Consider the following 19,422-nt stretch of genomic DNA (forward strand, 5'->3'; position numbering starts at 1 on the left):
TTCATTTTTAGAAAAACAATGGAAGAAACCCTGGAGCCCAACGTCCCATCAGGGTCCTCAAGCTGACATCTTGAAAGCACTGGGTGGGGCGGCACAGGCGGGCGGGCGGGTGGGGGCAGGGAGCCCCTTGGCTCAGCCCCGGTGGGTGGGTGGCCGAGCCGGGGATGAGGAGTCCCGGGAAGCCGGGGACTCCATCCCTGGTGGCTGGACCCCACTCCCCGGTAGACCTGGACGCAGAGGAAGGAGCTTCGGAGCGATTTTTCTTTCAGCGGGGCGGTCGGAACAGGGAGGGGCGGCTGGGTTGCTGGCAGCCTTGGCCTGGCCTGCGGATCGGAGGCCATCCGCGGAAATGGGAAGAAAGTCCGCCAAACTAGCCATTTGGAAATCCGCACACAAATGGGGAAAAAATGTTTTTAACTTAATTATACTTTTTTTTCTCTCTAAACTAGATCATATATAGATACAGACCAAAGCAAAGTGATCTGGGGTATAATTCCTTTAAAAAAATTGATGTAGCTAAATTTTAAAAACCAACACAATATTCTGGCTTTCAGCAATCTCAAAAGGCTTTCAGCGGCAGACGCTTCTAGCTGAATGCCCGTTCGGCCAGCCTTTCCGGGCATTAATGGGTCGGACACCTCCAAGCACAATAGGTCTCTCTGGTCCCCCAGGGGGTGGAAATGGCCTCCAGGAACAGGGAACACGTGGCCCTTCAGCCCCCCTCTGAGGGTGCCCTGGGGACCTCCAGCGCCCTCTAGAGCACCCTGCGTATGGGGAGGAGGGCTGGGTCTAGGTCAAGGACACAGACCAGGCCAGCGCCCACCCAGTACCTCCAATCCCACCATGGCCTCTGCTCCAAGAACCACGTGGTCAAACTTGGAATGAGCAAGACAATGGTCCGGGCCACCCCGACCACATTCCCACCTGACTTGGTGGTGCCTGCATCTGGCAAAAACAGCAGGAAAGGGACATGGCGGCTGACCAAGACCTGGTTAAGCTGTGGGTGGATGAGTTGGGACAGGGGAGGCAGCGGAGCCCTGAATGACAGGGAATCCCACCTGGCTGGGCCTCCCCATTGTAGGATAGCCCTGGGGAAGCTTCAGCGTCAGGGGCCCTTCCGGACCCTTGTTTCTGCACTGCTACTACCTGCCAGGCTAGCGCACAGCGTGTGTGTGTGTGTGTGGGGGGGTGCAGCTGCTCCCTCCCCATCCCCCAGCCTGCAGGCTCGGCCTTCCCACCCTCTGCAGGGGCTGCAAGCCCGCAGCCAGAAGAAGGGGCTGGTAGGGGGGCTGCACTGTCCCTGCAGCCAGCAAGAGCCCGGAGCCTGGAGCAGCAGCCCCCCAGTGTAGGCTGAGTTGGGTGGGCAGCGTCTTCAAGGCAGGGGCAGGAGAGACACTGAACTTCAGGGACAGCAAGGACAGATATTTTTAAATCACCAATTTCCCAAGCAAGTACGTTTCCTCTTTCGAGTTATAAATCTAGACAGGAGAAAAGAAAAGGGCAGAAAGAGGGAACAGCAAGGAGGAGCTAAGGAAGGGCAGCCTTGCTGAGGCACCTCGCCCAGGGCTGAGTCCAAGAGAGCCGGGGAGCCCAGCCCCTCCACTCCTGCGTCCATCTAACTTTCTGAACCTCTCCGTGTTGTAAATGCTAAAAGCCCATTAGTAATTAAGCAATTTTGCATATTTTTTCTTTTTAGGAAATTTATGTTTTTCTTTCTGACTGCCCTCCCTTCTGACATTTTTCCTTCTAGCCCGAGTCTTCCATCCGTTTTAATCCACACACTAATTGTAATCCCATTAAAGCAGATATAATTTTATTAGTATTCACAGTTCATCAAGCTAGCAATAATAACTGTTACTGCCAAATTAACAAACAAACCAAAAAAAGCAGCAAACAGCATTTCTGATGTTTAGAACAAACTGTAAACAAAAGCAAGCCAGCCTTCAAGGTTGACCAGCAGGCCCCCATACCAAGCCCCAAACCTTATTACTGCAAACTCTGCGGGCTAAGGCCAGTGACCTCCAGGGTCTCCTCGAAGTAGCTACCCCTTGGCTCCCCACTACCTGGCTCTGCTTCTCCTCTGACCTTGCTCAACAGTAATATCAGAACCGCCCCAGAGGGGTTAGGGTTGCTCGGGAGGCCTGGGTCAGCCCTGCCAAGGACCAACCCTCTCCAGAAGCGGATCCGAGAGGACAGGAACGCGGGGCGGCCCCGTTCTCTCCTCTTGGAGCAAAGTCGCCGCGCACTCGCCTGCACCGAAATTCCGAGGCGGCCCCGCGCCGCCCGCAGCCAAGTCGGCGCCCCGCGCTGCCCTCCCCCAGGGCCGCGGGCCGCGGGCCGGGGCCGCGCTCTGGCCACGCTTTGTCCGGCTTTAGCAGGATACCAGAGGCACTTGTTAAAGCACATGCAGCCCCTGCAAACCCATTCTCACCCTGACACTTCAAGGCTTTATATAGAAACAGGATTTGCTCGTCTTACACCAGCAGTCCCTATTAACGCTCACCCCGCGCACACACCGCCCTAATCCGCCAGGCCACGGCGCCCCCCGCCCCCAGTCACAACAGCCGTTTTGTTCCCGCAGAAAGTGCCTCGTTGTCCCAGCCCCGGAATGTCTTAAGGATGTGAATGCAGAATGCAGAAATGAGGTTTCCGGGGAATTTAGTTTTTCTGCAGGAAGGAGTGGGGGAGGGGGGCAGGAGGGGAAAGCCTTTATTTTTAGCCGGCTCTGGGGCTGCCCTCCGAGACCCCGGGGACCCCGGGGAAGGCCGCTCTAAAGCGCGATGATCCGGCTCGGGGCCCCGCCACCGGTGCCCCGGCGGGGAAATGAAACCGAAGGCTGCTCCGCAAACGCTCCAAGGAGAGGAGGGGCGCGCGCCCATTCCCCCTGGACCGTGCCCACCTCTCGGCCGGGCCTCCTCTCCCGCGCCCGCCCCGGCCGGCACTGACCTGTGTGCGAAGCCATGGGCAGCGGCGACGGGAAGTACTTTCCGGGCTGGAAGTGAGCCGGGGGCTGAGCGGCGGGCCCGGTGGGGGCAAGGCGCGCGGCGGCGGCGGCGCTGCGGTGGCCCAGGCTCCCGCGCTCCGACAGCAGATGCGGCGGCGGCGCGAAGTCGCGGCCATCCATGCCGGGCCCCGGCCCCGGCCCCGGCCCGCCGCCGCCTCCGGGGAGCAGCGCGGCCGGGGCCCGGGGGCGGCTCGGCGCGCGCGGGCGGCGCGCGGGCGGCGCGGAGGAGGCGGCGTCCGGGGTCACCGGCGGGGTAGCGGGCCGGTCAGCACGCCGGCGGACTGGGCTTCTCGGCTGGCGGCCGCGCGCCGAGCCGGCGGCCGCCGTGTGGGTCCATAGTCTGCGGAGGCAAGCAGAAGAGACTCGGTGACTCGGGGGCTCGGCTCGCCTGGGGGGGTCCTCGCCCCGCCCGCCGGCCGGACCCGCGGCCGGGCCCGGGGGCCCGGCCCGGGGCACTCTGCGCGTCTCCCGCCGCTCGCGCGCGCGCCGGGCCACCCGGACCGCCCGGTCCCCGCGCGCACACGCACCGTCCCGGCCGCGCTCGGCCCCGAGGAGCCTGTGGGAACCCCGCTGCAGCGCTCGCCGCTTCCCCTTAGCGTCCCCGCGGGTCCCTGCGGCGAGGGCGCCGCGGCAAAAGGCTGCTGGCTCCTCTGGGTGATAAAAACCCAAATCTGCGAAGCCATCACGCACACACACACACAGACACACACACTCACACGCACACCCTCTCCCCTCCCCCGCTGCCCAGAGGTGTCTCGGAGGAAAAGGCCTGAGGGCCACGCTCGCCTTCTTCCTCTCCCCCACATTCCGAGGTCCGGCTTTTACTACATTCCGCTTAACCGAATAACCATGCTAATTAAGCGAGTAATTTTATTGATTGTAACTCAAGAGGTTTTTTTTTTTTTTATAACCTTCCTTTTCTCCACTTCTCCCATCCCCCCCCATGCGTCTTTCGGCCCATTCTTTAGAACCCGCCGCCCCCCATCCCCAACGGGACAAGGCCCCCACCCCCAGCACCGAGCCGGGACCCCGGGCCAGCTCCCCAGAATCCCAGGAGTCTGCGTCCGCCGCCGGTGTCACCTGGGCGGCCACGCCGCAGTGCTCGGCCTGTCGTCCCCGAGCCGGGAGCTTCCCGGCGAGGCTGGAACAATTACCCCGCCCCCCAATCAAATTCGCCCAGGATCTTCCTCTGCGGACTGGGGACTTTTGGGCGGGGGGGGGGGCGGGGGATGCTTTGAGAGTCAGAAATTGTTCTCTTTTAGCGCCCCAAATCGGCCACAGAATTTCTCCCTGCAGCGCCCGCCCCGGGTCGCCGAGCCAAGTCTGTCTCCCAGCGGCCGCGCAGCCGGGCACGCGGGTTCTGCGGCGGCGGGCTCGGCACCCCGGCCGCAGAGAGTCGTCCGGGCCCCGCGCCACCCTCGCCCCAGCTCAGGTCCCAGCAGACCCCGGGACTTAGTCATGGTTTTCCACCTCCCGGGAGAGCCACTTAAAAACACCCCCACCTCCCTTCTTTCCACCCCCACCCAACTAGGGGAGTGCACTTCCAGGCTGAGCGTGGAGCCACCAAGCAGGCGACAGAAACTGCAAGACCGTGCGCCTGCATGGACCTCTTTCACTTTGCATATTTCCCCTCATTTCCTAAATCTGCATTGTTGTAATGTTTGATCACCTCCAACAAAAGGAGATGGGGAGGATCAGAATTTTTGATTGTGAACCCTGCAGAAAACCTGATTCCTTTTTTTTAGCCGTCCCACCGTGACAACAGAGCGACTAAGATGTTTTCCATTGCGTGAATACCATTTTAAATTGCTATATTTAATGCTACGGGTTCTACAACGTCTTATTTGCAGACTATTTTGTGTTTGATTTAATCTATAACCGAAAACATAATGTATTAAAGTGAATACATATTTGCTCAGCTGATAAGCTTTTTTAATATTTATTCGGAGAACTTTTGCATTGTAAATAAATGGGACCTAGACAGAGTTCTCTTTGTCTCTCAACTTCATACAAAGGGGTTTGGGGGTTCCCTCGCCTCTAGGGATCGCCAGCTCTCTCCCCCGGTCTAACAAATAACTCGGCTCGCGGCCGCTCGGGCCTGCAAAGCAAGCGCCAAGCCGCCGGGGCCCGGGCAGCGCCGGCGAGGGGGCTGCCCGCGCCGGGGTCAGGGGAGGAGCTGCCTGGGCCGGGGGCATTGGGGAGGGACAAAGAGAGGGAAGGAGGGGAGGGAGGTCTGGAACCTGCGGCTTCAAAGGCGCCGAGGACCATGAGCTGCGCTCGCGGGGGTGCGAGGCTTCCCGGCGGCCTCCGGGGAGTCGTGTGTGCTATGCTTTTGTTTTGCGGGGTTTCTTTTTTCCTGTAAGAGATTTCGGAACTGTCGAGAAAGCGCGAGCTGCTCGCGATTCTCGGGACGCGGGCTCGGCTGCCAGCAGCAATTTTCATCTTCCACCCCCCGCGGGCGGATCGCCGGCTCACCATCCCGCCAGACTTTTTACGCAGACTGGGGGTGAATTACTGTCGCCCGTCTGTGCAACTGCGATTCTCACAGGGTTGGAGGGACTTTTCTTTGTGTTCTTTGCTCCGGAAGAGAGGCCTCGTAGCACCTCCAAGTCCGCCGGCGAGCGGCTCCTGGGGCCTGCGGAACCCAGGCGGAGGAAGGCGCGGGGCGGGGACGCGCGGCCGCAGCGGCCTGGGCCCTAAGCCGCGGAGCCGTCGCCCGCCAGTCCCTGGGCTCCAAGCCCCCTCCCCCCAGTTCCGGGAGAGCCCGCGGCAGAGGACCGCGCCGTGGCACAGGCCTGGCGGGTCTAGGGGAGGAAATGGAGCGAAAGCGGCAGAGGGCCGGGGGGCCTCGCGCCGGACGGAGAAATGATGACAAGGACATTTTGGAAAGAACCGAACTTCGGAACGCTGGGCTCCTCCCCGGGCTAGCGGGGCTCGGTCCCCAGAGCCACCGTCCCCATTTTGCGTGGCTCGCGCGCTCCTGAATCTGGAGCTCCTTTAGGTTTGCTTTGGTTTTAGCTAAAGGACTAAAAAAACGCACCGCCGCTTCGGCCGCCCTAGGATTACGAGCACCCCTTTCTGTCTGCCTCCTCTGGCGCCGTCTCCCAACGCGTGGGCGCCGTGGGGCCTGCAGACTGGGCTGGAGCCAGGGGCGCACCGCGGCGCGGACTGCTGGGGCGCCGCGGCAGAACCCGCTCCCTGCGAAACGGCCGCGCCCGCCCCCGCGGGAGAGGACCGAGGGCCGGGGCCGCACCGTAACCAGCGCCCCCAGGGCGCACTCGCCCACAGATCCCTCCTGGCTGGCCGTGGTCAGAGCCCCGCGCGCTGCCCGGAACGCGCGCGGCGAAAACGCCCCGCTGCGCTGGCCTCGCTGCCCCCCTTCTTCATCCTCAGCACCCCCCACCCCCCAGGAAAAGAATTTCTGAAATGTTCTGCAATGAATTAGGCTCTGGAAAGCGAAACCCGAAGAACTCGCATTACCCCTCCCCACCCCGGCCCCTCGCCCGCACCCAGCCGGCGGCCGGAAAGCCCCTCTGGTCAGCGGCCCTGGCCGCCTAAGCCACCCCGAGCCGGCCCGTTCCCAGGGCCGCCGAAAGACCGGGCGGAGCCGACCCGGGGCTGCTCGGGGGAGGGAGCGAGGTGGGGGGCAAACAATCGGGGTTCGTTCGTGGTGCCGCCAGAGCCCGGCTCGCGTTGCCGGCATCCCGGTCCTCGCCGACTGTCCGCCCGGAGCCACCCGCGCGGTTCGCGCTGGACGCAGCCTGGCGGTCCCTGTCCTGTCGCGATTATTTATTTTTAATGCTGAGTGTCGATCGAGACAACAAGCGCTCAGAGCAAAGCAAGGACGCGTTACGGGGGGAATTTTAAACCGATCGATAAGATTTTTCAGAGGAAAAAATCGCTCTCATATATAGTCCATCTTTAAGAAAAAAAGCCTACTCGACATTATAACGGAATTTTTAAAAGGGAAGATATATATTTCTTAACATCACAATCCTGAATTTCTCTTGCTAAAAAGAAAAAAATGTAAATCCCCAAAGCCAAAATAAAAAATAAAATAATAATAAAAATACAAAAACAAAAAAATGAAAGCAATTTCAGTTACTTACTGGAGGTTGTTTCCTGGATACAATTGAATGCAATACAATTAAATCAGTAAATGTGACTTTGTTTTGTATTCCTATTGGTATTTTCAATGTGCTGACTGTTGCACTGTAAATGCACCGCTTCCACAACAACGACTCTAGCGAGCCCATCCAGAGCGGCTCTCAAACCTGCAGCCCGGCGCGGCGAGCCACGGGCCCTGCATACTAATAAGCTCGTGCCACTCAGCCCCGAGCAGCGGGCGCGCTGATTGGCCGCGCAGCCCTTCACGGCCGGGAGCTCGTGCCACTCATTCGGCGTAAACAGGCCTCCCAATAGGCTGGCGCCGGGCCAGAGAGCTGCCAATCAGGGAGCAGCAGGGCTACTACTGAGCCCAATGGCGCCTAATTCAAGCCAGGCGACTGCGCAGCTCCTCTGCGCAGATCATTGCTGCTGAATGGGAATGTGGTGGCGCAGGGCGGGAGAGGGAGCAAGGAGAGTGGGAGCGCGTGTCCGCGCATAGAGGGCGGCTTTTTCTTTTTCTTTTCTTTCTTTCTTTCTTTCTTTCTTTCCTTTTTATTTATTTATTTTTTAAATTTAATCCAGCAGGTCTAACGTTTGGCTTCTGGTGCACAGAGGCAGGAAGAAGAAACAGTAACACCGGTGAAGGCAGATGTTGTTGGTTTGTTTTTTTTTAATACCTGGGATCTGTCTGGCAGGTGGCTGAACGCTGCGCAAGTAGGCCCGAACTCCAGGCATAGAGGCCTCCTCGGGTTGCCGGCCCGTCCACCACTCCGAGACCTTTGCCTGCTCAGACCCAGCTCAGGAATGCCCGCACGCCCGACGCCTGGGCAGCGCGAGTCCCAGAATCACCTGCCGGGTTGTCTCCTTTCCCTGCCTGCGGATCAGACCTCAGGGAGAGGGTCCTGCATCTCTGGCTATCTATCTGCCAACTCTCATTTTTATCTCCCTTGGCCATACTTTGCAACGGAGCACCGATCAAAATGAAAATCGGGGAATTTATGGCTAAGAAAAAGATTGCTCTTTTCTTCATGTGCAACTAGATTTTTAAAATATGTTCACCTTGATAGGCACAATGAGAAAACCCTGCACAGTATTTCTCAATGCCACTCTTCTGCATATCCGCTAAATTCTCTCCTCAATTAAAAAGAGCCACTGAGCGATTATCTTCATCATTATCAGATGCAAAGCACTTTTAAAAATATTCTCCAAATAAATATTTCTGTTGGAGTTTGGTTTCCCAACAAAACGCTATTTATTCTCGCGGAGTCAAGGTGATGTCTCAGTAGTGATGGGTACATTATTTTTACTCCTCTTTCTCATTATGAATCTCTGCCTCCCCCTCTGGGGGACAAAAAAAAAGGATATTTAAACTAGATGCTAACAAACTCATGCACACGCATTAGAAATTCTCCGCCGGCTCATTCCAATAGGGACACGAAGGGGTTAAGCCCGAGGCCTTCTGTTGTCTCCTTCCTTTTCCCGCCCCCCCGCCCGTTCCCGCGGGACGGCCAGGATTGGCTGGCACGCAGCCAGCAAGCTGTCAATCACCGAGTGTAAACAAGGCGCTGATTGGCTGTTGTCCAGTCCGCACAGGGCCTCCTGAAAAAAGCAATTACTGGCTCCGCGGTTTCAAGGCGCCCAAGGCCGCTTGATGAAAGGAGATAAGCTGGGGACAGTTTCCAGGACCCCCACGGGCCGACCCCGGCAGCCCGGGAGCCGAGGTGCGCCGCAGAGCCCGCGGATCAAAGGAATCCGGAGAGAAAGGGGAAGCAGGCGCACGGCCCGGGCCGGCCTTCCCCCGCGGGCATCTCTGACCTGGGGTGGGGGGCTTGGGAGGCGGGCGGGGGCTCTGGGATTGGGCGCCGGCTTCGGGCGGTGAGGCCGGAGGGGCAGCTCCGGAGAGCCCGGGGCTGGCAGGGAAGCACCGGAACGCTGCGATGGCGGGACAGGGCTCGCCGTCCCGAGGTGAGTCTCCGGCAAGGCCCCGACGCGGCGGCGGGGACAAAACCCCCGCGGCCCGAGCCCCTGGCCAGCCCCGAGGCCGACGCCTTCGGAAACGACCCCGGGCGGCGCGCGGCGACCGCGGGAGGAGAGGCGGCTTGCATAAATCCATAAAGCGCCTGGAGATCCGATTAGCGCGCGGCTATTCATTAGGCCGTGGGCGATTGAATTAGGTCCCCGTTGCGGATCCGGGGGGGCAGGGGGGGCTGCTTGGGCTTGGCGCGGCCATCGGGGCGGGGGATGGTTGACGCGGACCACCGGGCTCGGGCCGCGGCTTCCGGAGGATGGAGTCTCAGTGCCAGCTCCAGAGTGCGTTGGGGGGCCGGGGTTCCTCCGGGTCCCGCCCCCGCGGGTATGTGCGGAGGCCCACCGCTTCCCACGCACGTCCAGGAAAGCAGGCCCGGCTCCGGAGAAATCAATCTCACCCAGGGGTGGGTGAGCGGGGACGGCAGCCGGCCTGCGCTCCGGGACCGCTTGCAGGGCCAGGAGGGGCCAGAGCTCGGGCTGGGAGCGGCCTGCGGCTCGGTCCCGGAGCGCGCCGGGCTCACACAGCGCCCCGGGCTCAGGTGACCTGGTGCGCGGTGGCTTCCCGGTCCGTGCCCCTTGGGGCCCCCACCAGCTTCCCGACCTCCGGCAAAGCGCCCCTCGCTGACAGCACATTGCCTACTCTGGCTCGGAATCGGAGTTCCCCATTGCTGACATTCTCCAGTAAGCTTGTTTTCTGGCCCAGGAACCTTTTTTTTTTTTTAATGTAATATTAAGTATTAAAGCTCCATTCGAAATTAAATATATACGTAAGCAAAATACATATAAGAAAAAGACTCCATCCAAGAGAGAGACCACCTTGGTGACCGGCGGAACCCTGGAATTTCTCCGAGCTCCCCGAGTGTGCGCCGCTACGGCCCGGGTGCCCAGGAGCCGGGAGGGGACTCCCGGCCTCTCACCGCCTGGTGGAGGAGATGCAAGGGCTTCCAGGTTCCAGGATCCCCCAGCGTGTGCGCGGAAGTGTGCCGGCTGGGAAATCCCCAAACCCTGTTCCCACCCCCACGGGCGGAAGATTGTCTGAAAGCCCTGGAGCTCGGTGGATGGACCCCACCCCGTCCACGACGGAGACTAGCTGACCGCTGAGGGAAGGGACCCGCAGAGAACCGCACGGGTCTGGGACCACCCTGCCCTCCACAGGTCGCAGATCGCCTTCCCTGATTCCTTGCAGCTCACCGTCACCAGATTGCTAATCCAGGGGTAGGGACTGGCTTTCGAAACCTCTGCAGGGCTGGGCCCTGCCCCTGGTGACTTTCACGGGAAGGGCTTGCGGGCCCTGGGTGTGCCTGGGCCTCACTGCTCCCTGCCCACCTAGGCTCCCACCCCCACGCCCTCCCTCTTCCCCCATCACCACTTAAAACAAATCTGGTGGGCTTCCTCCCCCCCGCAATGCTGTTTCAAAACAGTTCTTACAGCAAATAACTGCAGATGGGCCTGCGGGAGGCGGCGGGGTCTGGCAGCCCCCCAGCTCGGGCACCCGCTGCCGGGCAGCTCCAGAAGTACCACCACCATAAGGTCCCCCTGTTCCCCCTTGAGGCTGGGGCTGGGCATGTTTGGCTGGGAGCGCTATGAGCTCCGAGAAAACCTCTGGTTTCCTTTTCACTCTCCCAGCTGTCCGGAGCTAACAAATGTTTTTAATTTTAGAGAAACATGGTGTAAGGGTTCTGTAGACGCCCTTCTACCAGGGCAGGAGAGAAAACGAGGGGGCGGTCAGAGGAGAAAAGAGGGGGTCCCAACGGGGAGCTGGAGTGTCCGGGGCCCTGCAGTTGCCCTCAGGTTCACAGGGGAACGGGCTCCCACACCCCAGCAGCCCGCGTGCCGGCCCCAGCCAGGAACGCTGCCAGAGCCGTCCTTGAGCCCCCAGCGCGCTCGCTCCCTACAGGAACCTCCCCTTCCACATGGCTCTCCTGGCAAACACCACTCCTGGCTTGCCCTCTGGCCTGGGAGGAAGAGAAACAGATGCCCGAGAAGCCAGCTGTTCTCGGACACCTGGGCACGCACCCTCACAGAGCACGCTCACATCCACAGTGCGCGCACACCACCCGTGTGCCGCCTCACGCGCGCGCGCACAGACGTCACACTCAGGCACACACTCGAGTGCAGGACACTCCCGTGTGCACAAGCGCATGCACACACATCACACACCAGCACATGTGCAGCATGCATGTGTGTCAGCATTCGGGGAGCCTGCCTTCTCCCACACAGCCTAGGGGCCCTGCCACCCCAGAGCCTGTCCCCAGCCCTGGAGCCCCGTCTGTAGTGCTCCCCGCGAGTGGCAACTGATCTAGGTCTCCCGGCTCCCAAAAGACCCCGGTTCTGTTCTGTCTGAAATCACGAAATAATCATTTTTTAACACAAGGGGGTGGGGGTGTCGGGTGAGTTACATAAAATTGTGAATTAGCCCCCTGCTCCAAATAAACGCCTGCCTGGGCCAGGGGACAGCAGAGCTGCTGCTCGGTAATTGTGGGCCGGGCGTCTCTCCATTGTTCCCTGGGCCATTAGTCAAAGGGCAAATTAGGAACAATTTCTTGACAAAAATGGACTCAAATCTACACCCCCCTCCCAGGTGTAGGGGGCCAGGTCCAGAGGGCAGGCAGACCTGCCTGAAGGGGGGCCTGCATCCACAGGTTTGCACTTGCCCAGCGTCTATCGGGAGGGGGAGGAGGGGTGAGCTGAGCCGGCACCCTCTACCCTTGCTTCACAGGAGAGTGCTGCATAGCCACTCTTTCCAAGGACAGTACAAAGATTAGGAGTTTGCATCGCCCTGCCCAAGTAAGAGGGGTAACAAAACAAAACAAAACCAGACACATTGCCAGAAGTGCCCTAGCTGGACCCCAGCACCACTGAAGCTGGGACCCCCACCCCATCTCCCTGAAGGAGGTCTTCTGCCACCAGATTGGGGGGGGGGGTGATTCTTTTCATCAGGGCCTCTGGCTGGTGCACCGGAGGGAGCAGAGGTGGGGCGGGGGGAGGTCAGTGTGGGCCAGCCCCAGTCCAGACCCCAGAAGCCCTGCCCCCCACGTGGCTCCCTCACCAGGGCAGCCTGGACCCCTGTCTTCCCAGGTGCTCTCAGCCCTGGCTGTGGCTGGGGTTGGGAAGCCCCCTTGGACCCCCAGAGGTCCTCCCCAAGGTGCTGCAATAGGGACTTTGTGCCTAGACTGGGGAGTGGTCTTCTCTTTGCCTTCCTCGTTGGCGGCTTGAGCTTTGTTAGGGCAGTCCTAGTGTGGAGGGGAGAGGAAGGTGAAGATCCCCTGGACCCCTCCCCCCAGAGAAGAGGGCTGCCCACCAACCCCCCTAAAACAGTGCCTCCAGTCACAGAGGACCAGGTGACTGGGGAGAGGCAGCAGACGGAGGAAGAAGAGTTGACCCAGGAGCCAGACCAGGCTGGGAGGGTCCTTGCCACACCTCCCCCAGGAGGTCCCCCTCCAGCATCTCCAGGCCCTGTGCCCTGGGCTGAATGCCTCTCAGGTCCCAGCTCTGGCCTGCGCAAGAGGCCCACATGCCGAGGCCAGAGCCCTGCTCACTCAGAAACCTCCGGCCCCCCAGGCACAGCTGGTCCCTGCAGGCCACAGACAGGCTCCGAGACAGACTTGGGGATGTGGCTGGAAGTTTCAAAAGGCAGCAAGAGCTGCTGGGGAGGCAGACTTTGAAGTTGGACGAACAGCTTTCCCGGGCCCCTCCCTCCTGGGGGGTTAATTCTGTGGCTCGTTGGTCCAACCAGGTCAGGAGGCTGCCCAGCCCCCTCAGCTCAGGGAAGGTGCTTGTTAAACCCAGAGTTGTAATTTGTGGCTAAATATAAGCCAGTGTGTTCACACGTTAAGTATCACTCAGGGTGCTGGTTGTGCGGGGTTATCAACGGGAGACCCATCTGGGTTAAATTGAAGTGATTTTCATAAAAGGGCAGGAGCGTCCCAATGCCCCGCTTCCCCTCCCAGACGTTGGATTACTGGCAGTGAGACTGTTAGTACTGCTAAAGAGGATGAAGGGGGTGGGGAGATGCCTGGGACCCCCCAGGCGTGAGGAGGACCTGAGAAGAGGGAGCCCCCCATTGCTTCCTCACTGCCCACTTCCCTCCCCCCACCTCCAGCCTCCAGGACGCTTTCTCTCGAATAAGGCTAGAAGGCAAGGGGCCCTGCGGGAAGTCTGGGAAGGGGTCAATAGCACGTGCTGGGCTGCCCTCCCCCAGAGGCCACCTGTTCCTTCCCTACTGATAATCACCCTCTAAAGCCAAAACTGGGGGCAGAGTGCATTTCAGGGGTCTCCTTGCAGGAAGCTGACCCAAACTGGGCCCTCCTCTTCCTGCCTGTGTGGAAAGACCCCAGCCCCAGCCCATGGGAATGGAGGTGGGCGGCCTGGTGGCTGGAACTGCCCTGCGAGGGGACAGAAACTCTGCTGGACCTCACGAGGGGCCAGCTACATGGTGCTTCCAGGCACACACCCCCGCAGAGACTGGCTGCACACCCTCTCTGGGAAGGACACCTGCCTCCTCCCAGACCAGCCGGAAGGAGGGCCAAGTAAGCAGTTGCTGCGGGCCGCTCCTTCACGGCTGTTCCACGGGCGTGTATGTTTGCGTGTGCTTACACATGTTGCTGTCAGGGGATGTCTGGACAGGGTCTCTGGGGCTGGACTTCCCGGGCCTGATCTCACACTGGTGGGAGGGCCCTGAGAGAAGGGGTGCAGGCTGGGTGTCAGGGTTTCCTCTGATAAAATCCAGCTGGCCCAGGCAGAGCCACAACAGACAGGCAAGGCCAGGAGCAAAACCTAAAGGATGTGTCTAGGACCAGGCTGGCCACAGCTCTTCAGACCCCACCTCTAACACATGACCAACAAAGTTCTCAGGCAGCAGGAGAGCACAGACACCCCAGATGTAGGGGAAAATCGCACCTGCCCCTACCCACCCCAGCCTCCAGAGTGGGCAAGAACCTTGAAGCAAACTCCTCTCCTGGATTTGTTCACATTCCCAAAGGTGGAAGCCCCCGCCTCCCCACCCCTGCTAACTCCCCTTCCTACCTGTGTCCCAGCAGAGGGCTCCGGATGGTAAGGGGCTGCCTATTCAGACTGGCTTCTGACACACAAAACCAGAGGCCTGGACGGTTCAATTTAGCAACCCTCCTGTTCCCTTCCTGCTGCAAAGTTGTTGCTGGCCATGCTCCCCATTCACATCCCAGACCCCACCCGTGGGCCCACCCCACACCCCACACCCCACACCCTGCTCTTGCCCCTGTGGCTGAGCCACACCCTCACCCTGTCCTGCGGTCCCTAGGACTTTTATCCCAGTCTGATGGCCAAGGCTGGAGGCTCCCTCCCTGGGCTGCCTTTGGGAAAAAACCAGGGCTGGGAAGACACCAGATATGCCTGTCCTCCTCCTTATTGCTGGGGGGTTGAGCCCTCGGCTGGTTTACCTGCAGCACAGATGAACCAAAAATAAATTATTCCCATCAAAGTTCCCGTAGAGCAGCTGGGCCTGTGGCAAAGTTCTTTCTCCTCCCATTCCTCCTAGGCAAGCAAAGGGGCTGGCCCAGGCACCGCCACAGGACCACCGCTCTGGCCTGATCTGAGCACGCCCACCGCCTCTTTTGTTAACAGGACAGTAGATCCATTCAATTAAAAATCATTCAATAGATCTGTTGTCTTTTTAAATTTTTGTTTGTTTTTGACCTGCAGAAATATATTCATGGTGCATCACTACCGGCTGCAGATGGCAACTGGGGGTGGGGACAAGCGGGGAAAGTGTCCCGAAGGGAGAATCCCCAGAAAACTTCCCCTTCCAAGCCAGGATGGGCAGAGGGGCCCGACCTGCAGCCAGCGCGGAGGCCGGCGCGGTGCCCTCAGCCCCGGAGAGCCGCTGCCGCCGGGGCCTTCCCGAGCGCAAGAGCGCGCTGCTCGGGGGCGCGGGCCTCCGGCGGGCGCTGGGCCGCGCGGACGGGATCCGTCTCCACGTGCGCACTCCCGGCCCCGGGGAACCGCAGACGCAAATCCGGGAGTTTTCTTTCCACCAGAATGCATTTTCTTGGGTTTGCACTTGTACTTTTTAATAGCGGGCATTTTTGAGGCAAAAAGACCCCACCCGAGGCGCGTGGGAGAAGAGCAGAGCCCCGACATCCGAGCTAGAAACAAAAGCCCTCCGGAAAGGGCCGCAGGGCGGGCGGCGGGCGCGGGACGGAACGGCCCGCGTCGGGAGAAGCGGCACCTACCGCTCGGCGGCTCCGGGTCCCGCTCCGGGTCGCGCTCGGGGAGCGGCTGCGGCGCCGGGCTCCACCGTCCCGACCTGCTCTCGGACCCGCCCGGTCCCCAGAGCCGGGAGGCGGCTGGAGGCGCCATAATCGCAAATTTATGGCCCGGGTGACGCGCTTCCCTCTCCCACAATGGGGCCCGGTGACACTAAACGGAAAATTGATGAGAGAGGAGCGAAATCGAATCTCGACCCTCCACGCCGGCTCTACTTTTCGAGGCGGGGGCTGCTGGACCGGACGCGGGGAGGATCGCCGCGAGGTGGTGCGCTCCGAGGCCCCGCGCCGGCTGCTTCTTCCGGAGCTCCGCCCGGTCCGCGGGCTGGGGCGGGGGGACGGAGACCCCGGCCCCCCTACCCCTCCCCCCATATCCCCGGCCCGCCGACTCTCCGCCGCATTTCGCACCCCACTCCCACCCGCTCCGATGGGCCCCCCGCTCGCTCCCCAACTCCGAGGCCCCCCATCCGGCGAGGAGCTCCCCGCCCCCACCGCGCAGAGCCTAGCCCCCACCCGAGCAAGTGGGAGAAGAGCGAGTGACCACGCGGGGCGCGTCTGGGGTGGCTGCAGGGCTGGCCGCGAGCGCCCGCTCTCCTCCGCCCGCGGCGTGGCTCCCCCGGGGCGCGCCCGGCGCCTCCTGGCACCGACCCCGCCGTGCCGCGTTCTTAAAGGCGCCGCCCGCCCCGCCGGCCTTTGTCCGTGCGGCAGAGAAGGTCACGCCGGAGGGCGCGGGGCCAGCGGCGCGGGCCCCCCCATCCCCTCCGCCACCCCAGGGGCAAAATTCCGCAGCGGACTCCCCCTGCCCTGCTGGTGGCCTGGAGGAGGCCCACCCAGTAGCCCCTGGGCCAGGGGCCTCCTGAGACCTCCGTGCTTGGCCCAGATGCATTGTCGTGCTGGGGTACACAGTTGGGGCCAAGGGCCTGGCTTTCAACAACTGAGGGTGGGGGGTGGTCTCTGGGAGAGAGAATGAATGAGGGACCCCAGTGGGGGCTGCTTGCAGAAAGGAAGGGCCAAGTGCTCAAGAGAAAACACACCCCCACCAGCCAAGCTGGCAACCTGGAAACCTAGCTGAGCTGGGCTCTGGCCAATTAGGGGCAGTCCGGGAGACCGGCACAGTCCTGGTTGGGGTCCCAGACCATGATCCAGAGGGCAAAACTCTGGCCAATTCCACTGGTCCACCTCTCTAGCCTAGATGACTACATGAACATCTGGGTGCCAGATGGTGTCCTAGACACTCATTTAATCCTCTGGACAGCCTGCGATACAAATGGCATGGTGATCATGCCCATTGTACAGATGAGCAAATTGAGACTGGGACAGTCAGTGACTGGCCGGCCTGTGTTCTTACCCAGGTGCTGGGCAGCTGGGTCCCAGGTTCTGCAAAACCAGGACAGGGATCGACTGGCTTGTGGGTCCCGGATAGCTCCAAGACTCATGGACAGGGCAGAGTGTGTCTGACTTCTCCAAGCGCTTATGCTTGTAGACGGAGAGCAGAAAAAGGTGGGCCTTATGACCCCGCACTGTGGGCCACAGCACCCACAAGAAGGATGCCACCGGGGCCCCATTCTCCCTGGAAAGTCCCCTCTGCGGGCTCTGCCAGCCAGCCCTGTTTTTCTGAGTCACTGGGATGAAGGCACAGCGAGGCAGGTCACCATCTCTACAGCTGGGAAGAACTGCTAATATATGGGAAGAATCTGGAAGCCAGATTCCAAAAGGTCACATTGGACTGAAACCAATAAGATTATGTTTAACAGGCTGGATATGAACCTCCACTTTTAGGTTCCAAAATCAGTTGTAGCCCTGCAGGCAGTTTGCAGCTGTCTGTATCTTCCAGGCAGAACTGGCTTCCCCGTTACAGCCCAGCAGCTGAGCCTGTGCCCTTGGGGGCCCTCCCGGGGTGTCAGCTCACTGGGGGAGGGGACGCAGCTGGGCACAGGAGAGAATGGGGTCCTTGTGCTGCTATCGTCAACCCCAGGGCTGGATGAACACAGCTTTGTGTGCACCCACGCTCCCGTGGTCGCCACGGGACCGGGGATCAGCGCCTGGGGCTGGGGGCGCTTCAGAACAAGAGTGGCTCTGCTTTTTGGCCTCAGTTAACCCTTGAGTGGGTGCTGCACGCATAATTTTTCCCTGGCTCTGTGCTTGGGGGCTGGGGGCAGGCAGGAGAAGGGTAAAAATCCGTGTCAGGACACAAGTTTCAAAACAGCGTTGTGAAACGGAATGTTTTCTAGATTTAAATGGCTGCAGCTATGGGGGGAAGATGAGGGGGTGGGCCTTGGTGGGGGGCGGGGGGGATCCAGGTGGAGGTCGCTCTCAGAGGTACTCAGCCTTCCCCCACAGAATCCCCTTCCTTCCTGTACCAGGCACATTTGGGAATAGAAGCCCAACCCAATGGGACCCCACTCCTGCTCTGACTCTGGGATGCACCTCGCTTCTGGGGAGCTCTTGGTCATGCGGAGCAGGTCCCACACTGGGCATCCATCAGCCCTGACGACGGGGACACCCAGCTTCTGAGGGGAGAAGAGCCCAGACATCCTTGGCTGGAAGCAAAAGGACCTTGCAGTGACTTCAGAGCAAGCTGGGGTGGGGGTCAGTCAGAAAAGGCTTCCTGGAAGCAGGAAGGGCAGACAGAGCTCGGGAGGGGCAGAAGAGGGAGATTTGCAAGCTTCAAATTGGGAGTCTGGCCTTGAATTGCCATAGTGGGTCTGAGCTGGGAAGTGGGGTCCTCCCTGTGAGTATGCATTGTTCTCTCTTAGTAAGCAGCAGGGATGGCAAAGGGGCAGCGAGGAGCACAGAGGGCCCCAGAGAACCCCAGGGCTGCAGCATCCCCAGCCCGGCCCCGTGCCTGTCTCCTGGGCAAGCAGCCTCAGGGCCCAAAGGAAGTGCACCCAGGAGGGGCAGGGTGATTCTCTTCTTTATAGTTTCCTCTCTCTCAGATTTCTCTTTTGAAATGGATTCTTTTTGTAATCAAAGAAAACTGAAGCAATAAACATCACCCCCAAACACATCTCCAGGCCCAGAGATCCCTATCCCCCCAGCCACACTGTTGGGGAGCCCTGGGTACCCTACTCCCTCTCCTGGCTGCCCTGGCTCAGTGCTCACGGTCCTCCCCAGGAGCCTCAGCCCCGTCCCTGTCCCACAGACTCCGTGATGGTTTGTAGGCCCCGGGGTGCCTCAGTTTGCCCTACACCCCGTTCCCCAGGCCCTGTGGAGACCACCAGCTGGACTCAGGGCGGATGCCACATGCTCTGGCTCTGGTCCCTCGGTCCACAGTGTCCAGTCTGGCCCACCAGCCCCCAGAAGGCCTTGCGTCTTCCGCAAAGCTGGGCACTTGTCTCCTGAACACCCACAGTAAAGTGAGCCCTGGGCGGTCAGGCCCCTGCTCATGAGAGCCCACAGCCCCGAACATTCCACACCATGGCTGAGGGTGCCAGCTGCCCAGCGATGGTAGGCCATATGGGGGACCCAGTCCTCTGGGGCTGAGGCCAGCCTCCTTCACGATGTCGAGGGCCCTGGGAAAAGCTCACCCAGGGGTCAGGGTCCTCCGCTGGCCGGCACACCCTTGTGTGGGGCCCCGTGGGAGGAGCCTCCTGCTGTCTCAGGTGTGGGCAAGGGTGAGCTCTCCTCCTTCTGGATCCCCAGTCGGATCCCTGTGCCCCCTGCACCCCTGCCAATGCCCCAGCCCCGTTCTGCCTGCACAGGGCTCCCAGCTGAGGCAGGCAGAGGGGCTGGAATCCCCTCACCGAGGCTGCCCTGCAGTGGGCTGCCCTGTTTTCACCACAGTGATCGCTCTGGGGGCTGCTGGGGGCTCTGCCCTGCCCCCACCCCAGGATCAAGGGCCATGGGCACAGGGGTGGGGGTGCTAGAGGGTTTCCAGCAGAGGCTGCTGGGTGAGAGGCTGGCCCCACGGAATTGCTGGCTTAGCACGCACTGGGGTGAGGGGCTGCTGGGAGTCCTGGGGGTGGACAGAGCAGGCCTAGGGCCCTCAGAACCCTGGGGAGGAGGCAGGAGAGATTCCTCAGCACAGAGTCAAAAAAATGA

General features: G+C 60.7%; 1 protein-coding gene across 2 annotated transcripts in view; it reads right to left on the reverse strand.

The window, feature by feature from the left end:
• The window catches only part of BAHCC1 (BAH domain and coiled-coil containing 1), a 62,733-nt gene extending 55,443 nt beyond the window's left edge, over window positions 1-7,290 (reverse strand). For both annotated transcript variants that reach the window (XM_087854004.1, XM_087854003.1), the window contains exons 1-2: window positions 7,114-7,290; window positions 2,947-3,344 (exon numbers count right to left, since the gene is read on the reverse strand). In XM_087854004.1, coding sequence (XP_087710130.1) covers window positions 2,947-3,124 — 178 coding nt within the window. In that variant the 5' untranslated portion in view covers window positions 3,125-3,344; window positions 7,114-7,290. The remainder of the gene's footprint in view (window positions 1-2,946; window positions 3,345-7,113) is intronic.
• Between the last annotated feature and the right edge of the window lie 12,132 nt (window positions 7,291-19,422).

The sequence above is a fragment of the Ursus americanus genome, chromosome 23 (genome assembly GCF_024610735.1).
Source record: "Ursus americanus isolate L20-20 chromosome 23, mUrsAme1.1.p, whole genome shotgun sequence".
Lineage (NCBI taxonomy): Eukaryota > Metazoa > Chordata > Mammalia > Carnivora > Ursidae > Ursus > Ursus americanus.